The sequence below is a fragment of the Euprymna scolopes genome, chromosome 44 (assembly GCF_053919585.1).
Source record: "Euprymna scolopes isolate OS-2025 chromosome 44, ASM5391958v1, whole genome shotgun sequence".
In the NCBI taxonomy this organism is placed as follows: Eukaryota; Metazoa; Mollusca; class Cephalopoda; order Sepiida; family Sepiolidae; genus Euprymna; species Euprymna scolopes.
The window spans coordinates 27822492-27845652 of NC_136525.1; the positions used below are offsets into that span (position 1 = coordinate 27822492).

Genomic DNA, 23161 nt, shown 5'->3' on the forward strand with positions numbered 1-23161 from the left:
TTATTTTCATCAAATTTATAACTTATTTTGCAAAACTCCTTGATCGACAGATTCTCGTCGTCATAAAAAAATCCTAACACAAAATTTACCAGTTCCTATCATTTGTTTCAATAATCCATTTTTTTAAAATGGTTTCACATCTCCAATGAATTATTCTAAACTATTCGTCAAGTCTTGTCATAAATAATCTTCATGGTGTCTAGTCCTAAAGCTAATAATGAGCAGCAAAATAGAACAAAAATTCTAACATTTTCTGTTTAATGGAATATTTGACCTAATCACCTCAAACTTGCCCTGTAGTAATTTTTGTATCATGAAACTACAGCTTGTATTATTCACAATACTGTTTTCATCAAGGATGTTATTCTGATAAAGTTTTGAACGTGTTTCGATGCATCTTGTTTAACTTAGGAATCTGTATTTAAACTAAATTCTCGTCGAGTTTGAATAATTTGAATAATTTGAATCCATTTCCAAGTTTATGTTGATTGTTTTTGGAAAGTCACCATCCTTCTTCCATCGCAGACACAGCACACAAGTGATGATGGCTTGCCTGATGTGAACAGATAATTTTTATATCATCTTAACTACAGATAGGTACTATTTAACTCATAGTTCAGCCCCTGACAATAACTACCAAAATAGGGTTTAATGTTAACTCATCAGTGACTACACCATGCAAACCTCCCAAATTAGGGTCTCAACATTGCATGCAGTTTTGTGCCATAATTAGGGCAGTTCAACATTTTGATTCCAGAGTCTGACAAAGATGCATCTGAAGAAGGTCAAAAGTTACATCAGTTGAAACATTGTGAGAATAGAATCCAAGATGAGAACAGTAATCCAAATAATTTAATCTTCAGCTAAAAACTCTCAAAACATGAAAAGTTGTACGAAAAAGTGAATGTTAACGCACCCTGTACGGGTCGCTGTACAGAGAGTTCCAACGGAGCACTTTTGTCTATACTACTCGACGTCGAGATGTCCCCATTTAGGTAGGCCAATAATTCTTTTCGGTCAGGACGACGGACAACAGGAACAACTGCCGCCTGAAAAAAAAAAAAAAAAAATGTTTTTTTAAAATGATTTCACTTTAGATAGCAAAGATAACAAAATCAAGTTTTCGGAATTGTAAGGAATCATGTGATAAAAATTTTTTTTTAAATAATCTCAAACGATTTCCTCAGAAATTACTAAATTTCATTTCTACACAATTTACTAAAAGTAGGTATCTCAAACTTTTATTTTCATTATATCTAAAAAATTTTAATATGAGCACGTAGATATTTTCAAAAATAAATATCCACTTTATTTTCATAAAGTAATTGCTCAAATTTGTTGAACATTTTCTGTCGACAATATGTGTTCTATTGGCCCATTAGCCAAATTTCATAGTGTACAACTAAAAATGCAGACTTTCAACAAATAAAAATAATACCATTTCGAGTAAATGAAAATACAATTTCTGATAATAGAAATATTGATCAAAATTTTAAAATATGAAGACTTTTCCTTGGATACAGCCATTTGATAATAATAGCACTATGTTGAACGATTTTGAAAAAATTTAAATGATTTTCTGGTACAGGAATAAATAAATTAAAAAAAAAATGTTTTGCAATAAATACCCATCTGTTACTATTAAATATTTATGAAAACATTTTGCATTTCCAAATAATTATGAAGTTCTTGTAATGTTCCGTCTAACTACTTATATTATTCCTCTTACTACTTCCGTTTGTCACTTTTTACTTATATTAATTGCACTTCTTTCCGCCATCTAAAACATTCATGCACAAATGGAATGTGCATGGTGACAAGATAATATATAAATTTTCGCATTTATACTTTTTTTCAAAGTTTGTTTTTATGATTTAAAAAATTAAAATCAGAAAAGCCTTAAAAAAGTTCTTAAATATTTCTTGACCTTTCAATCTTTTATAAGGTCCTAGGTCAAGCATTTTTTCCTTAAATTAGACAGTTTTACAATGTTGCCTTTTTATGAAGGTGTTTTTAGAGTATGGTATTTGACTATCAATAACGTCCAAGTAATTTTGTTTGATTTTTGTATTTTGATTTGTTTTGTTTAAGTTATTTAAGATATCATTTGGGCCATTCTTTTGAAGAGAATTTTTCAAATTGTTAACAAAATAATTAACATTTCTATACGAGTTAATCAATATTTGTTTCTGTGATTTTAAAATAAAATTTGTATACAAGAGGAGTGGCTGCAATTGTGGAGGAGAACAAGTTGAATGTTTGGCAGCGAAGAAAACATATTCAAGTGAAGAAATTGTGTTAATAATGTGCCTGTTGTAGGAGTGTTGGCAATTTCTTTTTCTTTGATTACAAGCTATTTTAACAAGAAAAATAAAGTTGATGCGATCATGTTATTAGCAATGCATATTGACTATAAAATTTCAGGGGGGGGGGTCTGCTAAAATAGTCATATTTTAAAAACTAAAGCACTTTAAGTCCTCAAAATACCACTGTTTTGTTTGTAAACAAATATTCTTTTAAATAAATTAATTATGTACATTATATTTTAAGAGTTTTAAGCAAATAAATTGATAAAAATGTGAACATCATAAAACAGTGTTTTAGGTAAGGTTTTGTAAAGACGCCTCCTGATTTATAAATGCTTGTACCGTGTTTGTAATAAGAATTTTGTTATGAAATCTGGAAACTAATCCAGAAGAACAGAAGTATATAGAAGCTAGAAATAACGTTAAAGAAATAGCGACAGCCAAGAGAGAATTTACTGAAACCACTAAGAAATGCATCGAAGCACAAAAATTAGGAAATCGTGACTTCTGAAAAATCTACAACAGTGTAGTAAACAATGTGCAATCAACAATTCCTCCGCTAACCAACAATCACGAGGTTGTTTGCTCAGCAACCGACAAGGCTAATATGCTTGCCAGCCGGTTTGCCTCGAACTCCACACTGGACCCTTCCAACCACCCCCTGCCTGAATTTCCTTTGCGGACAGACGCCACGCTAGACGATCTAAAAATCACCCCTGCTCAGGTACATGCTATCATAAAAAATCTTGACACTTCAAAAGCATGTGGACCTGATCTCATCCCAGCTGTGCTATTAAAAAAGTGCTCAGCCGAAGTAGCTCCAGTTCTCTCCAAACTCTACAACAAATGCCTTAATGAATCATGCTTTTCGGGCTGTTGGAAAACTGCTTCTGTGGTACCAATATTCAAAAATTCTGGCGAAAGAACTGACCCATCAAATTATCGCCCCATTAGCCTCCTCCCACTTTTCGCCAAAATATTTGAGACCATAATTAACCATGTTCTAGTCCAGCACCTTACAGATGCTAAACTTCTGACTGACAAACAATATGAATTTAGACAAGCCCATTCCACAGCTGACATCCTCACTGTAATCTCTGAACGTATATACCATTCACTGGACAAAGCGGGGGAGGGCAGAGCGGTAGCTCTAGATATATCTAAGGCTTTTGACAGGGTATGGCACAAGGGTCTCCTCAGGAAAATTAAATCATACGGTATCACTGGTAGAATACTTAGCATAATTAAATCCTTCTTAGATAAGAGAAAAATCCAGGTTGTCCTCGACGGTCGAACATCTAAACAGTGTGATATAAATGCGGGAGTGCCTCAGGGGTCTATTCTTGGACCTCTATTGTTCCTGATATTTATTAATGACCTCCCCGACAAAACTGCCTCTGAGATGGGTATATATGCTGATGACACTACACTCTATAACAGGCATGACAGGAAAACAAATGAAAACATATCTAAAGAAATGGCAAAAACACTAGAGGATGACCTCCAATCTGTAGTGGAATGGGGACATAAATGGATGGTCACATTCAATGCTGCCAAGACTAAACTGGTTTCGTTCAATAATTACAAGAAACCTTCTCTGCCACCAATAACAATGGCCAGTGACTCCCTGTCTGAGAGTACATCTTTCAAACTGCTTGGCCTAACGTTCACAGGAAACATGAGCTGGAACAATTATATTGAAAACATTACCAGGGCCGCTGCGAAAAAGGCAGGCTCTCTCTACCATGCTAGAAAACTACTGACACCTGAAAGTATCCTGTACCTCTATGAGGCCACCATTCGCCCATGTATGGAGTATTGTTGTCACATTTGGGCTGGTGCATCTGCTACTAGTCTCTCGCTCCTAGACAAGGTTCAAAAAAGAGTCGACAATCTGATAGGCCCTGAACTGGCATCTAAGCTTCAGCCTCTGTCCCATCGACGAAACGTTGCATCCCTCTGCTTGTTCTACAAGTATTTTAATGGTGAATGCTCTGACGAACTGCAGACACTTGTGCCCCCACGACGTAGACACCCTTGACAACCTCGACAGGCAGCTAAATCCCACCCCCACACAGTAGAGATCCCTAGATGTAAAAGATCTTTCTACTCCAGTAGTTTCTTCCCCAGAACCGCTAGACTCTGGAATTCCATTCCAGATTCCTGCTTCCCTAACTTTACTGACATGCAGAAATTCAAGTGCAACGTGAACCGACATCTTGCTGCCCAAATCTCTACATAGTGCCCCAGTAGTTGCTGCCCCTGATAGTAGCCCCCTTACAACAAAGTGGCAATATGCCTTGTTTGGGGTGAAAATGTAATAAAAAAAAAATAAATAAAAATAAAAATGAAGAGACGTCACTTAATAGCTTCAGATGTCCGAAATACTTTGATCACTCATCTTTTTTTGAAAGAAAAAAAACTTCAATATGATGAATATTTAAAAATGTTTGAAAAAAAATTTTCTTCGGACACCTACTAGTAAGTAAAACAATCTTTTTACTATTTTTATTCATGAAAAGTTTCCCAAATAATTTGTATGTTTTCTCTTGCGGCAGCTTCCATGTTGATACCTGGAAAAAAATTGTTTCCATAGAAAACTGTTTTCCATTTAGTCATATCATGGCTGTAAACAGGTTTTTTTTTTTTGTTGTTGATGTTTATTCCAGAACAAATTTTAAATACGAATAGGAATATATATTTTAAATATGAATATAAAAAAATGTTCTTACATGTTTAGTTAGAGCTATTTTGTTATCAGAAAACATATATATATATATAATTAAAATTATTCGGTTATCAGAATATATAATTATTAAAGCAATCCCAATCAGTCCAGCATTATGAACTTTGTCCAATTTGCAATTTCTCGCATATTTCTAGTTAAATTTAAAAAAATATTTATATAGTTGAAAAGACAAGAAAATAAGCTTTCTAAACATATAACTTTCATGCACTTCTATCTGTTGTTAATGGTGACTTAAACAGTTTTGCTTTGAACATCTGAAAATGTGAAATATGATTTCTTTTTTTTTTTTTTTCCATTATCATCTTTTTAAAAATTTTCTCAGTGGATTATTATTGGGAATCTACCATATATATATATATATATATATATAATATATATTATATTAAAAAAATTAAAAAAAAAAAAAAAAAAAAAATCTACCATATATATATATATATATAATATATATTATATTAAAAAAATTAATCAATATTTAAATATTTGTAGTGGTACTGAGTTTCTAGTGAAATAAAAAACATCTTAAACTGAAAAGTTTAAAAGCGAAATAATGTGAAAAAAAAAGTTTGTTTTGTTCCCATCAAGTCTTCAGGATGTTCACACAATTTCCTTTAGTCCTAACCCAAAGCCAGAGTGGCAAACCTCCCCATCCTCCCATAATTGCACAAAGACCCTCTTAAAACTACACAATCATCTTTAAAAAAAACAAAAACAAATAAAACAAAACCACAGGATTTATCTCATATATGAAAAGTGGTTAACTGCCCTAAAACACTAGAAAGGCCCAAAATGAACATTTTACATTAAATTCTAAAATAATTTTTGTTTATCCTTCAAAGTTTTTCAGAGTGTTCACACAATTGCCTAAAAAAGTAGAATCATATTTTGGAAAGGTGGTCAGATGGGGGCAGGGGGTAACAAACAGTGTTAATCTACAATAATACCAAGGAAATATTGCGACATTAATTTTTAAATAGTCCTAGATTTAAAGTTCAGTTTCTTGTACATAAAATGCATTATAATTAAACTGAGTTCTCTGCTTTCATTTTAATAGATACATGACATTAAGAAATGGCAGCATATTTATGTGCATTTACTGTAGATTATTTGAAAACTATTAATTTCTTGAGATTTTCAATGACATATTCTGATTTCTAGCATAAAAATACACTTATGGTAAATTTCATTATTTAATCTTGTATTTTAACAAAGTTATAACATTTAATCCTGTGTTTTGACAAAGATATAGCATTTTTACTGAAAAAGTAGTGCAAAAAATGTGACAAAACACACATGATCTTAAGAGGAAAAATATCCAAATAGGCAAGGCACAAAAATAGTCATAACTTCTTTAATTTTAATCAGATTTAAAAAATTAAAAAAATATTCTTTCTTAGCTCATCAAGCTCTTTCTACGAATGCCATTATTGAAATATTTTAAGCCATTTAAATTTTTTCATGTGTATTGCTAATAAATAACGATTCAAGAGTCAGACTTTTTGAAAAGTGTGATTTATAGAAGGGCTACCCGCGTCCGGACGTGTACAGAGGGATACCTGCGTCCGGACGTGTACCGAGGGATACCCGCGTCCGGACGTGTACCGAGGGATACCCGCGTACGGACGTGTACCGAGGGATACCCGCGTACGGACGTGTACCGAGGGATACCCGCGTACGGACGTGTACCGAGGGATACCCGCGTACGGACGTGTACCGAGGGATACCCGCGTACGGACGTGTACCAAGGGATACCCGCGTACGGACGTGTACCGAGGGATACCCGCGTACGGACGTGTACCGAGGACTGTGTCTGGCCGGATATGAAGCACTGGCGATGTAAGGTCTATATAATGTGAAATGATGTTTAAAGATCACAGTAGTATGTGGATTTAAAATATAATTTGTGTATGAGAGGTGTAGATGTTATAAGGAGGAGGAATTGTGGAGAAGTGGTTGAGTGTTTAAGAATAAAGAGAACACATTGAAGAGCAAATAACATGAATGTTGTGGGAGTGCTGTCAATTTCTTTTTAGATTACAGTTTGTTTGAAATATAAATGATATAGAACCAAACAGAATGGCTGACATTTGTTATAGCATAGTGTTTTATTTAAAAGGTCATAAATTAAGACCCAAGGTCATGGGTTATATAACAAAATTTCATACACAAAGCCCTTTTCATATGAAAATATTTTTTAATTATCTTTAAAACATTTATATACACATACATACATGGTTATTCGCAAAGAATGGGCAGATTTTATTAAGCATAGATATGAAATGAGTCAATGACACGGCCATCCCTAAAACAGGTCAGCGATTATGCAACTGAGGTCTTTTATTAGAGGTTTCAGTGAATTTCCTAAGGTAATGGAAAATGGATGGAAAATTCTTTCATTTTATATAGCAAACAATAATAACGAAAATAATTTGACAATTACAGGCAACTTCCTATGAATAAAGAGGCAGGTAACGTTCGAATAAAGTCAAATACATATTTCCATGAGCGACGGAATGCAGTAAAACCAAGAGAGCACAAAAAGGATATCGAAATAGTCACTTGGGAGAGGAAAATTATGTTCTCAAATTCTTTACAAACTCAATGTTTGAGCGGTAAAGGCGAACTTTAGTGGAACATCCGAATATCTACGTGTATCTTACATAGAGATCAAGTGTTCGTCCCAGGAAAAAGGCTAACACTTGATTTCTGAGAATGTTGACTGAAGTAAAATGAAACGCCCAAGAGAAAGTCATAGACCATCCACTATGACTATGCGATACCTACAGCTACGTACCAAGAAAATAGAGCTATTAAACCTGACATGGTGATATGGCACAAGAAGGAGAAAGAAGCAACCTTACAATTAGTGTCCCAAATGATGCGGATTTAAACAGATCTGAGCGGGAAAAGATAACGAAATAAAAAGGTCTTACGTACAACATGAAAAGAAACTGGAATCTTAGATCTTCATCATTCGAATAATTATAGGAGCAACCAAAATCTTGATCTTCATCATTCGAATAATTATAGGAGCAACCAAACTCTTGATCTTCATCATTCGAATAATTATAGGAGCAACCAAACTCTTGATCTTCATCATTCGAATAATTATAGGAGCAACCAAACTCTTGATCTTCATCATTCGAATAATTATAGGAGCAACCAAACTCTTGAAAAGGAATTTAAAAAACTCGTAAATATATCTGGTGAACCAAGTGCAAGATAGATACAAACAATTCCACTTAAAGGAATGGTAAGAATCTTATAAAGATCTCTCGATAGGAATGTTTGCGATAGTGGGTGAATGTTTGGAATTCAGTAGGATGCTCCATCCTTAGAACAAAAAAAAAATTTATAAACCACTAAGAAAATTTGGTTCATAAAAATGCAATAAAATTTTGTTCAAATTAACAAATTGCTGCTACTTACCGCTGCTTCTCTGACATATAACGAATGTGCCAAGTGAACATTTTTGAGAAGAAACAAGATGCAATCCAATGTGTAGTACTCCTTTGAGATCCCATCTTTACCCCTCCTGGAATTAAATAAGAAAAGAAGCAAAATCAATTTCACTGACAACTAAGTATTCAAAATATTGAAAATAATAAAATCACTGTAAAAAAAACCAAAAAAAACAAAAAAAAAAACAGAAAACATGTCCGGTCATTTATAGATTCCTAAATGGCTAAACTAGTTAATTCATAGTTAGGTTGTGTTCTTTGTGATAAGCATTTAAATTTTAAATTAAAATATGTATGCTATATGTTTATAAGCAAAATTACAACGCAAAGATTTTGTAAAATAAACAAGCATTTATTTGTTTAAAAATCAATATTTCCACGTGATACCTTTTCCTCAGAATATTTTGTGTGTCATGATGTTAAATTTAGTGATAAAAAAAAAATCTGTGTTTTCTTCAACGGTGATATTTCAATGTTGAAATAGTGATTTTAAACAAATGTTTATTTTACAAGATCTTTGCATTGAAATTTGGCTTATAAACATATGTATTTCAATTTAAAATTGAAACAACGCTTATATCACAGAGAACATACCCAACTATTTAAAACCATGCATTCTCCGACATTAAAAAATATAACCTTTGAAGAAAAACAGTTTTTTTGACTACTAAAATTTTTCATTTTAACACAAAGCTCAGAAAAGAAAAAATATTCTGAGGAAGATGTATCACATTAAAATAGATTTTAAACGCATAACTGTTAGTTTATTTTGCAAAATGTTTGTGCTGTAATTTGACATATAAACATAACATACATATTTGAATTTATATTATTCGAAATACCACAGTGTATATATATTATTTAATTGGAATTCATTATTGAGATGAGTATTATTTATTAATTTATTTATTGCAGACAATTATCCTCATCTTTTTTAGATGTTGTTTCATGACGTTTTGGCCAACTATTCCTCTGGCCTTCGTTAGGTGGTAACCGCGACAGGATAGGAACTTTGAATCTCCTAACTGCATTCTCAGTAATTACTGCCATCCATAGTTGTTGTCATCTCACCACGTTTTGGTGAAATACTACAGTGTATCTTATAGAATATTCTAAAAACAGTAGTCTGAATAATCCAAATATAAATTATCAAAACTTGTTTCGAAAATTCAAAATCATTCAATTTATAATTTACAATCTTTAAGGTGTGAAAATATAGTAAAATTCGTTTTAATTTCAACTTGTGATTCTAACTCATTTTTAAAAATTATTTTGATAAAATTTGGATATTAACAAAATTTTCTCTTTATAAAATGTACAATTCTTTGTTTGGCTTCAAGTTAGGTCACTATTTTTAGTGATATGTGAATTATTTTTTTTTTTTTGTTAGAGTTTTTCAACTTAATACACACAATATTGTATGTTTCTATGCGACAGCTATAAAAACAGTCCTATCTTAAAGAAAGGCCATTCAATATGGTGAGCTTAATATCAGATTTTAAGTCGCTTTTCAGAAAAAAAAAAATATTGGAAAAGTTGAAAATGAAATCTTTGTCCTATTATTAAATTGTTTCTGCCTATAAATATACATGGTTCAAATTGCTTTCTTTTTTTTTATTAATTTATTATTAAACAAAAACTAGCTTAATCTTTATTTGCTATGATTCATTAAGAAAATTCAATATGTCAGCTGTTGAAAGAAATCTTATATAAAACAATTTTGTACATTTTTTTTCAAGAGGTAATATGATTTTGCTGGCTTTTTTTACATTATGATTAATTTGGATCAAGATTTTACATTCGTAAGGATTTTTCAGTTGTTCAAAGCCTGCATTTTTAGATATAAGATGCAAAAAATGACAGCAATTATTTTAAATTTCCGCCGAACATGAAAACTATCATAATTGGGTTGCTAATACATTTGGTGACATTGTTTATGTTTTACAAAATCTATTGCCAACATTTAAGTTTTTACATATTAAAGAAAATTTTACTTCCAAAGGATTACAAACAAATAAAATAAAAACAAGTCGGACATATTTTAATCATAAATTTCAAAATGGCTAAAATATGAATTATTTGGATTCTTTGAACTACTGTTCTCATCTTGAATTTTCACAACGTTTCGATTGATGTAACCTCTGGTGTATCTTGTTGAACTTGGTAATCTGCACAGAATTTTGAACGAACCCCTTTTTTTTAATCCACAGGGGTAGCATACTCTCGTTCTGTCAGTCATGACAGGATAGAGGTTGAAAGCAATTCACAATTGTATTTTGAATGTAGCTTACACTGAAGTTTGAACCTTAAACCTCCAAAAGAATGTAACTTACAACTAATTTTTAACAAGTCCTTTATCCATTGCGGCATGGAAAAGAGATCATGCTACCTTTGTGGATAAAGAATAAAGGGTTCTGTTTGGAATTCCATGCAGGTTTCAAATCCAACAAGATACACCTGAAGAAGGTTGGAGGTTCCATCGACCGAAACATTATGAAAATAACACTCAAGATGAGAACAGTAGTCTGAAGAATCCAAATAATCCATCCTCATCTCATGTTTAAAAATTGTTTAAATGGAAAGTAATTTTTGGATTGAATTAAAGTTTAAATGCAACAATATTCAACAGCGTTAATAAGGCCATGGTGAATTGATTTGGCTTTTTGAGCGCCTCTGCATTATTGTTAAGTCAGGACACCAGATGAAATTTCCTGATATTTGCATATTGGTTTTGAAAAAGAATTTTTATTAATTGTTATGGGGTAAGCTGATCTCTTATTTCTCGAATAATGGATTTGCCCACAAACTAGAAATATAATTATACCTAACACGTTATTGGGCAATGATTCATGACAGTAATGGGGCCCCAAAAATAGGACATATACTTCTGTAACATTCTTTTGCTAATACACTTTTTGTTAACAATAACACTGTGTTTTGATTATTATCAACCTGCAAGGCTGCAACATTAGTTAACTATTGTTATTCACTGTCAGATATTTCTCAAGGTTCTCTTCAGACTGTTAAACAACATCCGGGGAATTAGCATTTCACGAGTTCTTGAGGAATTCTAATTCCTTAATAAATATTTAAAATTACTTACAGTAAGTTGATGCAGAATTATTGAAACTTTATTTTTTTGTTTTTATTACCAATAATCAGCTTTATCATGCCTTAAAAAAAAAAAAAAAAAAAAAAAAAAATAGAATTATTTTTTTGTGTGTGGAATCAACTTTCTGCCAAGCAAATGTGAACGATTCAAATATGCACAGGAATAAACAGAAAAACTAGTGTTCAGCATTTATAGTATTAAACTGGTTTCGGATTTTAAATCTGATCAATAAATTCAAAAGTTGAACATATTTCTTGCACTAACGATAAAGTCAGTATGTTCTATTTAAAGCTAATTCAACTTTACACAATAGATGAATCATTTTTTTTTTAAAACTCTTTTTCACCCCAGACAATGCCACTTTGATATAAAAGAGCTACTAATTGGAATCATGTCCACAGGGGACTATATGAGGAGTTGAGCAGTGAGATGTCTGTTCTCATCACATTTAAACTTTTGCAGTAAGAAAACAAGAAAGGAATTCCTAAGTCTAGTAATCCATGGGAAGAACTGTTAGAGTAGATTTTCTGGCATCTAGGGACCTTAAGAGTGAAGGGGTGGGATTTTGTTGCTTGTCTGGCTAGTTGGGAATATGTTGAGGGGCACAAGTGCTACAAGTCGATCAAAGCACATTCCATTAAAGTACTTTAGATATATATATATATATATATATATATATATATAGTCATCCACATACAGTACTGTTTCGCTGTTTCACAGCTCATCAGTGCGGCTAGACAGCCAGGATTGAAACCCGACCGTTTGTACGGCAGTCAAGGCTCCTAACCATTACGCTATTGGCGGCTGCTTGAACGAGTAGTGAGTTTAACGATGTTTTGATATCGTTCGAAATACCTCCGCTCGATTTGTTTACACAAAGAGCGTCGCTTATATGCTAATGGTAATTCGTGTTTCACTTCTCAATATGCTCAACTCAAGGTGAGGAGCACTATAGTCATCCACATACAGTACTGTTTCGCTCATATATATAAAAGCAGTGTGTGTGCATGCATGTATACACACACACACTGCTTTTTGCTTTTGTATATGTGATATTAACTGTAAGTAACTAATTTGCATATTGAGTTTAAAAAAGGAACATTTTATCAATTAAGTAGGATGTTATGGCGAGATGAGCAATTCACCGCCGGAACTTTTTATCGAAAGAACGTTATCACCGGTCACCGGTTGGGAGAGCCTTCCCTGGGCAGGAACACTTAAAAACGTAACATGCTGTCTCTGTAAATATTCTCAATAAACTTCTCTATTTCTTTATTACTTCAGAACCTCTTTATCCATTTATTTCCCTGGTGGAATACCTTTCTTGAATATCCTTTTATTACGGCCATCCACCGCAGGATATATCAACTGGCGACGAAGATGAGATACGAACTATAAATTCATCTAAAAAAAAACGTGGTAACCGAGAACATTCTAAAAATTGTTGTTCACAAAGTTCACTTTTAATTGAAGAAAAAGCTTCTTAGAAAGCGAAAGACTGGTGTATGCCACAAATTTACGCAAGTAAAAAATAATTTTTATATTATTGACGAGTTAAACTCCGTTTTTCTCTTTTTAAACTCCCAAAGAGTTGACGTTATATAACGTGTGTGTGTGTGTGTAAATTGTGACTTTCTTCATGATTAACGGACGTGTTTTTTGTATTTGGTTAATACGATAAAAAACCAACAAATGAACAATACTGAGGAATCTGTGTTTATTTAATAAAGAAAATTTTTAAATGAAATTTACGTGTGTCTGCTAAAGTAGACGAAAAAAAGAGTCTCTTGAAATTTTGTCAAGTGTTATTTTAACGGTGATTTTTTTTTTTTTGGGGAACTTTCCTATGTGTTGACAATTTTCTGTGGAAATAAGCATCTTTTTGAACAATTTTTTTTTTTCTTCTCTGTGGTATACGTTAACTTGCTATTGATACATTTAAAAAGAAAATGACATCGGAACAAATAGCGACGTTGACGAAAACGTTAACTGAGAGTTTAATCGCTCAACAAAAAGCCCAAATGGAGTTTCAAAAACAAATGCTAATTCAACAAGAACGTTTCGAAACTCTTGTAATACAACAGACGGATAATTGCTTATTTTGTGAAACGATTTTGTCAGAAAAATCTAAGGAGGGTGCATCCAGATTTTTTTCGGCTGAGGGTATAGCGAACTCGCTTTCCGAGTTTAAATATGACCCAGAAAAAGGTGACACTTTTCCAGCCTATTATCATAGGTTTGAAACGATATTTACAAAATGATGCGAGAAGTGGTCGGATGAGGAAAAAATAACACTATTGCTACAAAAAAAAATGGGCACGGAAGAAAATACTAAATTCACGAATTTGATATTACCTAAAAAACCGGAAGAGATCTCTTTTTCTGAAACGGTGAAAATTTTGTGTGTTATATTCGGTGAAAGAGATGGTCTTTTTCATACACGGTATAGGTGTTTAAATATGTCAAAAGACGAAACTGATGACATTGTCACATATGCGGGCAAAGTCAACGCCCAGTGTGAACTGTTTAAATTAAAGGATTTATCAGTGGACATGTTTAAGTGCTACATATTTGTCCAGGGACTGACAGCACCGAAGGACAAGGATTTAAGGTCAAGGATATTATCAATCATGAAACAAGACCCGGAAATGAACTTGCAAAAAGTGACAGAAGAATGTCAAAAATTGATAAACATAAAAAAGGACACTACGAGGATAGAAGGAAAAGTCACATCCCAAGTCCAGGTAGTAAAACAGAAGACATTTCCAAAAGACAAAGGGAAAAGTTTTGAATGTTGGAGTTGTGCGGGTCCGCACTTAAGAAAAAATTGCCCTTATAAAGACCAACGTTGTACCAAATCTGGCCTAGTGGGACACCGAGCATCCCACTGCCGAACTAAGCAAGACAAAAGACGGAAATGGAAGCCAAAAGTAAATGTGGTCTTGTCCAAAGAAGAAATAAAACAAGGAAGGAAACGGAAATTCGTTCAAACACAAATAAATGGTCACTCAGTGAAGCTACTTTTAGACACAGGTAGCGACATATCAATTATCGACGAAGTGACCTGGAAGAGAATTGGTGGTCCAAAACTGAGAAAAACACAAAAAATTGCAAAAGGTGTTTCCGGAGAGCGATTAAAATTCATGGGAGAATTTAATTGCAGTGTTTCTCTTGGATCGAAAACTTTTTCCTCAAACCTTTCAGTTGTTCCAGGAATAAATTCTTGCCTTTTTGGAATTGATTGGATTGTTTTGTTTGATTTATGGGAGCTACCCATAAATTCATTTTGCAATAATGTTAGAGCGTTGGAAAAGAAAAATTCCAAACAAAATGACCATTTTCTGGTAGCGTTAAAAAGTGAATTCCCCAAAGTTTTTTCAGAGGGATTAGGAGTGTGCACCAAAACTGAAGTAAATTTTGAATTAAAACAGAATGTGAAACCTGTTTTTAGACCAAAAAGAAATGTGCCTTTTTCTTCAAAACAAGATATTGAAATTGAACTAAAAAGACTACAGGAGAATGGTGTAGTCGAAAAAGTTGACTATTCTGAGTGGGCGAGCCCCACTGTGTATGTTAAAAAGGAAAATAAGATTCGGGTATGTGCCGATTTTTCTACAGGCCTTAATGACTGTCTGATGGATCATAGTTATCCACTTCCATCTCCTAAAGACATTTTTACAAAGCTGAATGGAGGTAGAATTTTCTCCAAAATCGACTTATCGGAAGCTTACCTTCAGGTAAAAGTCAGTGAAGAATGTTCTAAGTATTTGTGTATCAATACACATCTAGGACTTTTCTGACTAAAAAGACTTCCTTTTGGATTAAAAGTGGCCCCAGCACTATTTCAGCACATAATGGATACGATGCTTGCTGATTTAGATGTTGCAATCGCATATTTGGATGACATCCTTGTCAAAAGTAAAAATGTACAGGAACATAAGGAACACATCAGAGCAGCAGTTTTCCAAAGAATTGAGGAATTTGGTTTCAAGTTAAGTGCCGAAAAATGTGAATTCTTTTTAAAGCAGATAAAATATCTTGGTCAAATTATCGACAGCCAAGGCAGAAGACCGGATCCTCAGAGAACAGAAGCAATCGAGAGGATGCCAGCACCCAATAATGTTGCCCAGTTACAATCTTTTTTGGGTTTGGCTCAATATTATGCTATTTATATTCCAAACATGCATAAGTTGAGAGCACCATTGAATGATTTGTTAAAAAAAGGACAAAAGTGGATTTGGTCAAAAGAATGCCAAAATGCGTTTGAAGATATTAAGAAATGCCTGCTATCAGATTTAGCTCTAGCACATTTTGATCCACAGAAAGAATTCATTGTTGCATCAGATGCAAGTGACTATGGAGCAGGAGCAGTTCTTCTCCATAAACTTGAAGATGGATCAACAAAGTCAATAGCCCATGCATCCAGATCACTTTTGCCGGCTGAAAGAAACTATTCTCAAATTGAAAAAAAAAGCTTGGTGATTATTTATGCCATTAAAAAATTCCATAGATTTATTCATGGAAGGATGTTTACTTTGCAAACCGACCACAAACCCTTATTGACTATTTTTGGCTCTAAAAAAGGCATACCTACGCACACTGCGAACAGACTCCAACGATGGAGCATAATTCTACTAAATTATAACTTTAAAATGGAGTACATTTCATCCAAAAATATCGGACATGCAGATGGACTGTCCAGGCTCATCCAAAAGTGTGCTGAACCTTTAGAAGACACAGTAATAGCTGCATTGACAGAGGAAAAAGAACTCTCCGGATTACTGTGCAACACAATCAGAGAGTTACCAGTGACTCTAGACGAAATAAATAAGGCAGCAGAAAAGGATGATTATATTGTGAAAATGAAAAAGTTGGTGCAACTAAATGGAAAATCAAAGAAAGACCCTAAAATTTTACCATTTTCCATTTGTGTTCAAACCTTGATGTACACAGACAGAGTCGTCATACCGACTACGCTTCAGAGAAGAATTTTAAAAGAATTTCATAGTGGTCATCCAGGCATGTCGAGAATGAAAGCTTTAATGCGTGGATATACGTATTGGCCTAGGATGGACCAGGACATTGAAAAACTCGTAAGAGAGTGTCAAGGGTGTCTGCTAGCAGCAAAGGCACCACCTGTGCAGATACAACCGTGGCCAAAGACTGATACACCGTGGACTCGGTTACATATCAATTATGCAGGTCCTTTAAATGGACATTATTTCTTAGTGGTCGTCGACAGTTTCACAAAATGGCCAGAAGTGTTTAAATACAAACACCCTACTTCGATGAGTACAATAGATGCACTAAGAGTTCTCTTCAGTCGTTTTGGAGTGCCTAAAACTATTGTCAGCGACAACGGCACCCAATTTACCAGCAAAGAATTTGAAGAATTCTGCAAGGCTCTAGCCATTGAACATTTAACAACGGCAATCTACCACCCAGGTCAAATGGCCTAGCAGAGAGGTTCGTCGATACATTCAAAAGAGCCTTGAAGAAAAACCAAGGCATGGACACTAACGAGAAGAGTCTTGAACAATTTTTATCGGTGTACAGGATAACTCCGAACCAAAACACTGATACCGGTTCATCACCAGCCGAACTGATGTTTTCACAGAAAATCAGATCTGTATTTGACAGAATTTTACCAAGTGCAACCAGAGTAACAACAACAAAAGAAAATTTTCCAACAAGGTTTTACAAACCTGGTGACAGAATATTCTTCCTGAATTACAGGAGTGGAAAAAATTTTTGGGAGGGGGGGATTATCATGAAAAGAATCGGACACATGCTATATTCTGTAAGAAGTAATAAATTCGACTGTCACAGGCATATAAATCAGCTAAGACCTCGACACACTGATGAATACAAAAAGGCAGAAGAAAATGACCTGCCCCTAGAGGTTTTGTATGATTCTTTTAATATTCCCCAACCCTTAACAGAACTTACTCCAGATTTGAGAGTTCCAGCTTCTCCACCCACTCAAACGATATTGAGGAGAAAAAGTACAAGGGTGAAAAGAAAAGTTAACCGGCTGAGCCCCAAGCCAAAAAGCAAACGATATTAAGCCAAATTCTCTTGGGAGAAATTGTCTTAGGGGGAGGTGTTATGGCGAGATGAGCAATTCACCGCCGGAACTTTTTATCGAAAGAACGTTATCACCGGTCACCGGTTGGGAGAGCCTTCCCTGGGCGGGAACACTTAAAAACGTAACATGCTGTCTCTGTAAATATTCTCAATAAACTTCTCTATTTCTTTATTACTTCAGAACCTCTTTATCCATTTATTTCCCTGGTGGAATACCTTTCTTGAATATCCTTTTATTACGGCCACCCACCGCAGGATATATCATAGGATTTGTTAGTGTTTCTTTTTAATTCACTGATTGTTTTCATTTTAACAGTTGTTTTGCAATTTGGTTTTACTTTCTGCTCAAATGTTCCTTGCTTTAGAACTTAAGGACTTAATTTTTTTTAGAAATTACAATCTATAAAAAAAAAAAAAATGAGTTCTTGTACTTGTACTATCACTGTGGATCAGTTGACCTGATCTTGAATAGAGGCTAACCACACCTGAGGATCTGATGCTACTGTAGCCATGAGCACAAGTCATTCACGATTCTTTCAGTTCACATTTAAGAGATAAATAAGTTGTTTTTTAATTTTTGAAATGACGATTGATAATTCCTGGGTTATTCAGACTAATGTTCTCATCTTGAGTGTAATTTGCATAATGTTGCGATCGATATATACTCCAACCTTCTTCCATATAGATTCCAGAGTTTGACATGATATATCTGAAGGTTAGAGGTTACACCAATATATACATTGTGCAAATAGCACTCAAGATGAGAACATTAGTCTGAATAATCTAAATATATTTGCATCAAAATTACCAAAATCTACACATACATACATGTATATATATATATATATATGTATATATATATATATATATATATATATATATATGAATAAATGAGAAAGATTTTCTGAATGAAATGTTTATTTTGAATTAATGTTTCAAGTATTACAAGTAACAAACTTTGCAAAACAAACTGGACCTGACGGTATTCCAATTATAGTACTCAAAAAACTTCAACCAGAACTAGCGCCCATACTTACAAAACTGTTTAAACGTTGTCTTAAGGAGAATTGCTTCCCATTACCCTGGAAAATCTCATCAGCTTGCCCTGTATTCAGGTGATCGCTCATCCTCCTCTCAGTACAGGCCAATAAGTCTCCTGTGCGTCATGAGTAAGTTGTTGGAATCTGTGTTAAATACAGAAGTAATCAACCATCTCGGCAAAAATAACCTTCTTAGTGACAACCTTTCTTTGGCAATTGCTCTTGACATATCTAAGGCCTTTGATAGTGTCTGGCATAAAGGTTTATTTCACAAGATCTCTAGCTATGGTATAGCTAGAAATGTCTTCTCAATTATTAAATCATTTCTTTCTGATAAGGTTCATAAGAGTAGTAGTTGATGGGCAAAAATCAGAAGCTCACAGTATTAATGCTGGAGTCCCTCAGGGGTCCATCCTGGGCCCAACTCTCTTCCTGATCTACATTAATGATCTTCCAAATCACATCCTTACATCATTTGTAGACATTTATGCTGACGACACTACCATTTATGGTAGTACATCTAAGACAGTAAACGACCAAGTTCTTTCCGATTCTCTTTCCTCTGATCTTGAGCATGTGGTACAATGGGGAAAGGAGTTGCTGGTTACTTTTAATGCATCTAAAACCAAGCTTCTCTCTTTACATCAACGTTCTGATCCACATCTGGCATCAATTGAAATGAATGGATCTCGTCTTGAGGAGGCCTCAAGTTTTGACAAGCTTCTGGGCTTGACCGTTACTCCTGATCTTAAATGGAACTCGTACATCAAATCTGTTGCCAAGGCCGCTGGAAAAATGGTGGGATCCTATCGATCCAGTAGATATCTCACTGCTGATGCAATTCTCTATCTATATAAGAGCCAGGTATGTCCAAGGATGGAATACTGTTGCCACATCTGGGCAGGAGCTGCTAGAAAGGACTTGTCCTGCCTTGATAGAGTTCAAAATAGACTTCGTAGCCTCGTAGGAGATGTCCTTTTCTCTTCCTTGCAACCTCTGTCTCACATAAGAGATGTTGCGAGTTTGATGTATCGTTATTTTCATGGAAAGTGTTCGACTGAGCTTCAGTCTATGGTCCCCCCCTCGCCAAACTTTCACAAGAAACACTCGTTTAGCTGAAAACACTATTAATTAGTAATACACACGGACGAAAAAACGCTTTGGATAATCACAGATTTCAAGGTAGTTCTACTAAAATAGCCATATTTTTTAAACCAAAGCACTTCAAGTCTTCAAATTACTACTGTTTTGTTCGGAAATGAATATACTTTCAAATGAATTAATAAATATGAATGTACATTATATATTTTAAGAGTTTTAAGCAGATAAAGTGATAAAAATGTGAACGTCATAAAATGGCGTTTTCGGTAAGGTTTTGTAATGACCCCCCCCCTGTTTTCTAAAGGTCCGTACCGTGATTGTATGAAGAATTTCGTCATGAAATTTGGGAACTAATTAGAAGAGGTGTTAATCTTAATACTGTCAAGTGTCCGAAATATTTTTGACCATTTCTTTTTTTGTCGTGTTAAAAATAAGACTTTAATATGACGAGTATTGAACATTTTGAAAAAAAAATTCTTCGGACACCCAGTAGTAAGTAAATCAATCTTTTTACTATCTTTATCAATTAAAAGTATTATTTTATGTTGAGTAGGACCGCGGTAATTGATAATTTAAAAGGACCTACCCGAAAAAAAAATTGTTTCTATTTCTCGAATTTGGACAAATGAAGTTAGTATTACTAGCAGCAACAGCTCCAGCCTGTAGAATCAGCAATAGCACAGTGTATAAACAACACGCGTTCTTTTTATTCAAGAACAAATTAAGAAAAACATGAAAATATGAATATAAATGTTCTTATATGTTTAATTATTGCTATTTTGTTATCAGAATAACATTAGTTTAGAACTATTCGGTTTTCAGAATGTATAATAACAATCCCAACCAATTCGGCATTATGAATCTGTTGCAATTTCTCACATTGCTCGTCAAATTTAAAAACATGGTTAAAAAAACAAAATAAACTTTTGTAGATATATAGCTTGCATGCACTTTTATTCTTTAAATTAGTTTTGAACAACGAATTAAAACAATGTTTTACTGCGAACAGCCACAAATGTTTTTTTTCAAAATCAAAATAAGTATCAAAATCTCGTTTATACATAGATTCGAAAAAGTTGTCAAAAAACAAATATATAACAAATAAATGTTATCAAAGGCAAGATAAGTTACTTTTCTACCAAACTGGATATATTTTTTGTGTTTTTATTCAATGTAACATGTTTATTCAGCTCGAAAAACATACAGTGTTTACCGATGTATTGGAAAATTAAAAATGGCACCCGGCCCGACTCTCTTTGACACGGTAAGTTTGAGAAAAGGAGTTAAAAATAAAAACAATTATACAAAATACTGTTAAAAACTCACCGAATATATGTCAGCCTATGTCACGGTAACATATATTGAGCGAGTTTCTAGCAGTATTTTGTCTATTTTTTTATTTTTAACTCTTTTCCCCAAACTTACCGTTTAAAGAGAGTCGGGCGCCATTTTAAATTTTCCAAAACATCGGTAAACACTGTTTTCAAGCTGAATAAACATGTTACATTAAATAAAAACACTAAAAAATTATCCAGTTAGGTAGAAAAGTAACTTGCTTTTGATAACATTTATTTGTTATATATTTGTTTTTTTGACAACTTTTTCGAATCTATGTGTATAGTAATACAAACCCTCAAAATCTATATCAATATTCTTGAAATTTTAAAAGCAGTTAGAAAACACATCAAACTACAATTAGGAAGCTTTTTATTTCGTTATTTTTTTTTTCTACTTATTAAGCGAAAGATATTTTTACAACCTGCTCCAGCGTAGTATAAACGGCCTATGGAATTAACACCTTCAACCTCGAAAATAGAAATCAACAAATTTTTGAACGCTCTCTTTGAAAAAAAGCTCTCTTTAACTTCATCTCTAATACAAATTATGTGTGGCAAGTCTCCTCCTAAAACACTCTTTAACCCTAACAATAACACTAAGTTCGAGTGGCAAGCCCCCCCCCCAACAAAATACCTCTGTAAGCCACATACAAGCATCTAAAACAAACAAACAAAAAAATAGATCCTTCCTTAAAGAAAAATACACATAAAATAAATTGGTTAACTGTCTTAAAATGCTAGAATGGCCAGGAAATGATGAATTATTTTACATTAAATTTTTGTGAAACTAACCGCTCCCCCCCTCTAATATTGTTTTTGTTAGCTTTGTCTCTGTCAAGTTTTCAGTATGTTCACACATAATTTTCCTTAGCCCTACAATTAATTCAAAGTCCGAATGGCAACCCTCCCCATATTCTCATTGCATAGAAACCCTCTTAAAACTACACATAATCATCTTAAAAAAAAAAAAAAAAAAAAAAAAAGCATGCATATTTTCCCATAGAAAAAAAAAACAGTTAACTGCCCTAAAATGCTAGAATGACCTGTAATAGGAAATTATTTTACATTCAATTCTAAAATAATTTGTTTATCTTTCATTAAAGTTTTTCATGGCATTTTATACATAATTTCCCAAAAAGGTAGAATCACATTTTGGAGGGGTGGTCAGAAGGAGTTGAGTGGGGTTAAACAGAAGGTGTTAATCTACAATAATACCAAAGAAATATTGCAATATATTCATTTTTAAATGGTCTTATGTTTAGATTTAAGTTTTTTGTACATAAAGCACATTACAATTCAACTTTGAGTTCTCCAACTTCTTTTCTGTTTATGGATACATGGCATTTTTAAGGAATTGCTGCATATTTATGCACATTTACTGCAGATTATTTGGAAACCATAAACTTTGGGAGATTTTCAGTTGCATATTCTGATTCCTTGTACAAAAATACACTTATATGGTAAATTTCATTTCTTAGTCTTGTGTTTTAACAAAGATATGACATTTTTACTGAAAAAGTAGTGTAAAAAATGTGACGAAACGCATATGGTCTTAAAGAGGGAAAAATATCCAAACGTGTGAGGCACAAAAATAGCCATAACTTCCTTAATTTTAATCAGATTTTAAAAATTTAAAAAGATTCTTTCTTAGCTCATCAAGCTCTTTCTATGCATACCAATATTTCAAGCTATTTCAATTTTTTCATGTGTATTGCTATATTAATAATTCCCCCCACTCTTTATCCGTGCCTAAACATAAATGTAGATTCCATGAACAAAGCTTCTTTCTTAGAACTGCACGCCTGTGGAATTGTCTTCTGTTTTCCTGCTTTCTAGCTGACTACAATATGGTTGTCTTCAAGTCTAACGTAAACAAGTTCTTGATTAGCCGTTCCACTTGTTAACAAATTTACCGAATTTCCATTTACTAACGATTACTATATTGTCCAATTTCTACTGTACACTCATTAA

The 23161-nt window shown here is 33.5% G+C and overlaps 1 protein-coding gene across 1 annotated transcript in view; it reads right to left on the reverse strand.

The window, feature by feature from the left end:
* The window catches only part of LOC145268754 (parafibromin-like), a 59908-nt gene that overhangs the window by 24994 nt on the left and 11753 nt on the right, over positions 1 to 23161 (reverse strand). Inside the window, exons 2-3 of the mRNA XM_080124350.1 lie at positions 8482 to 8587; positions 917 to 1049 (exon numbers count right to left, since the gene is read on the reverse strand). Of these exons, the coding sequence (XP_079980476.1) occupies positions 917 to 1049; positions 8482 to 8587 (239 nt within the window). The remainder of the gene's footprint in view (positions 1 to 916; positions 1050 to 8481; positions 8588 to 23161) is intronic.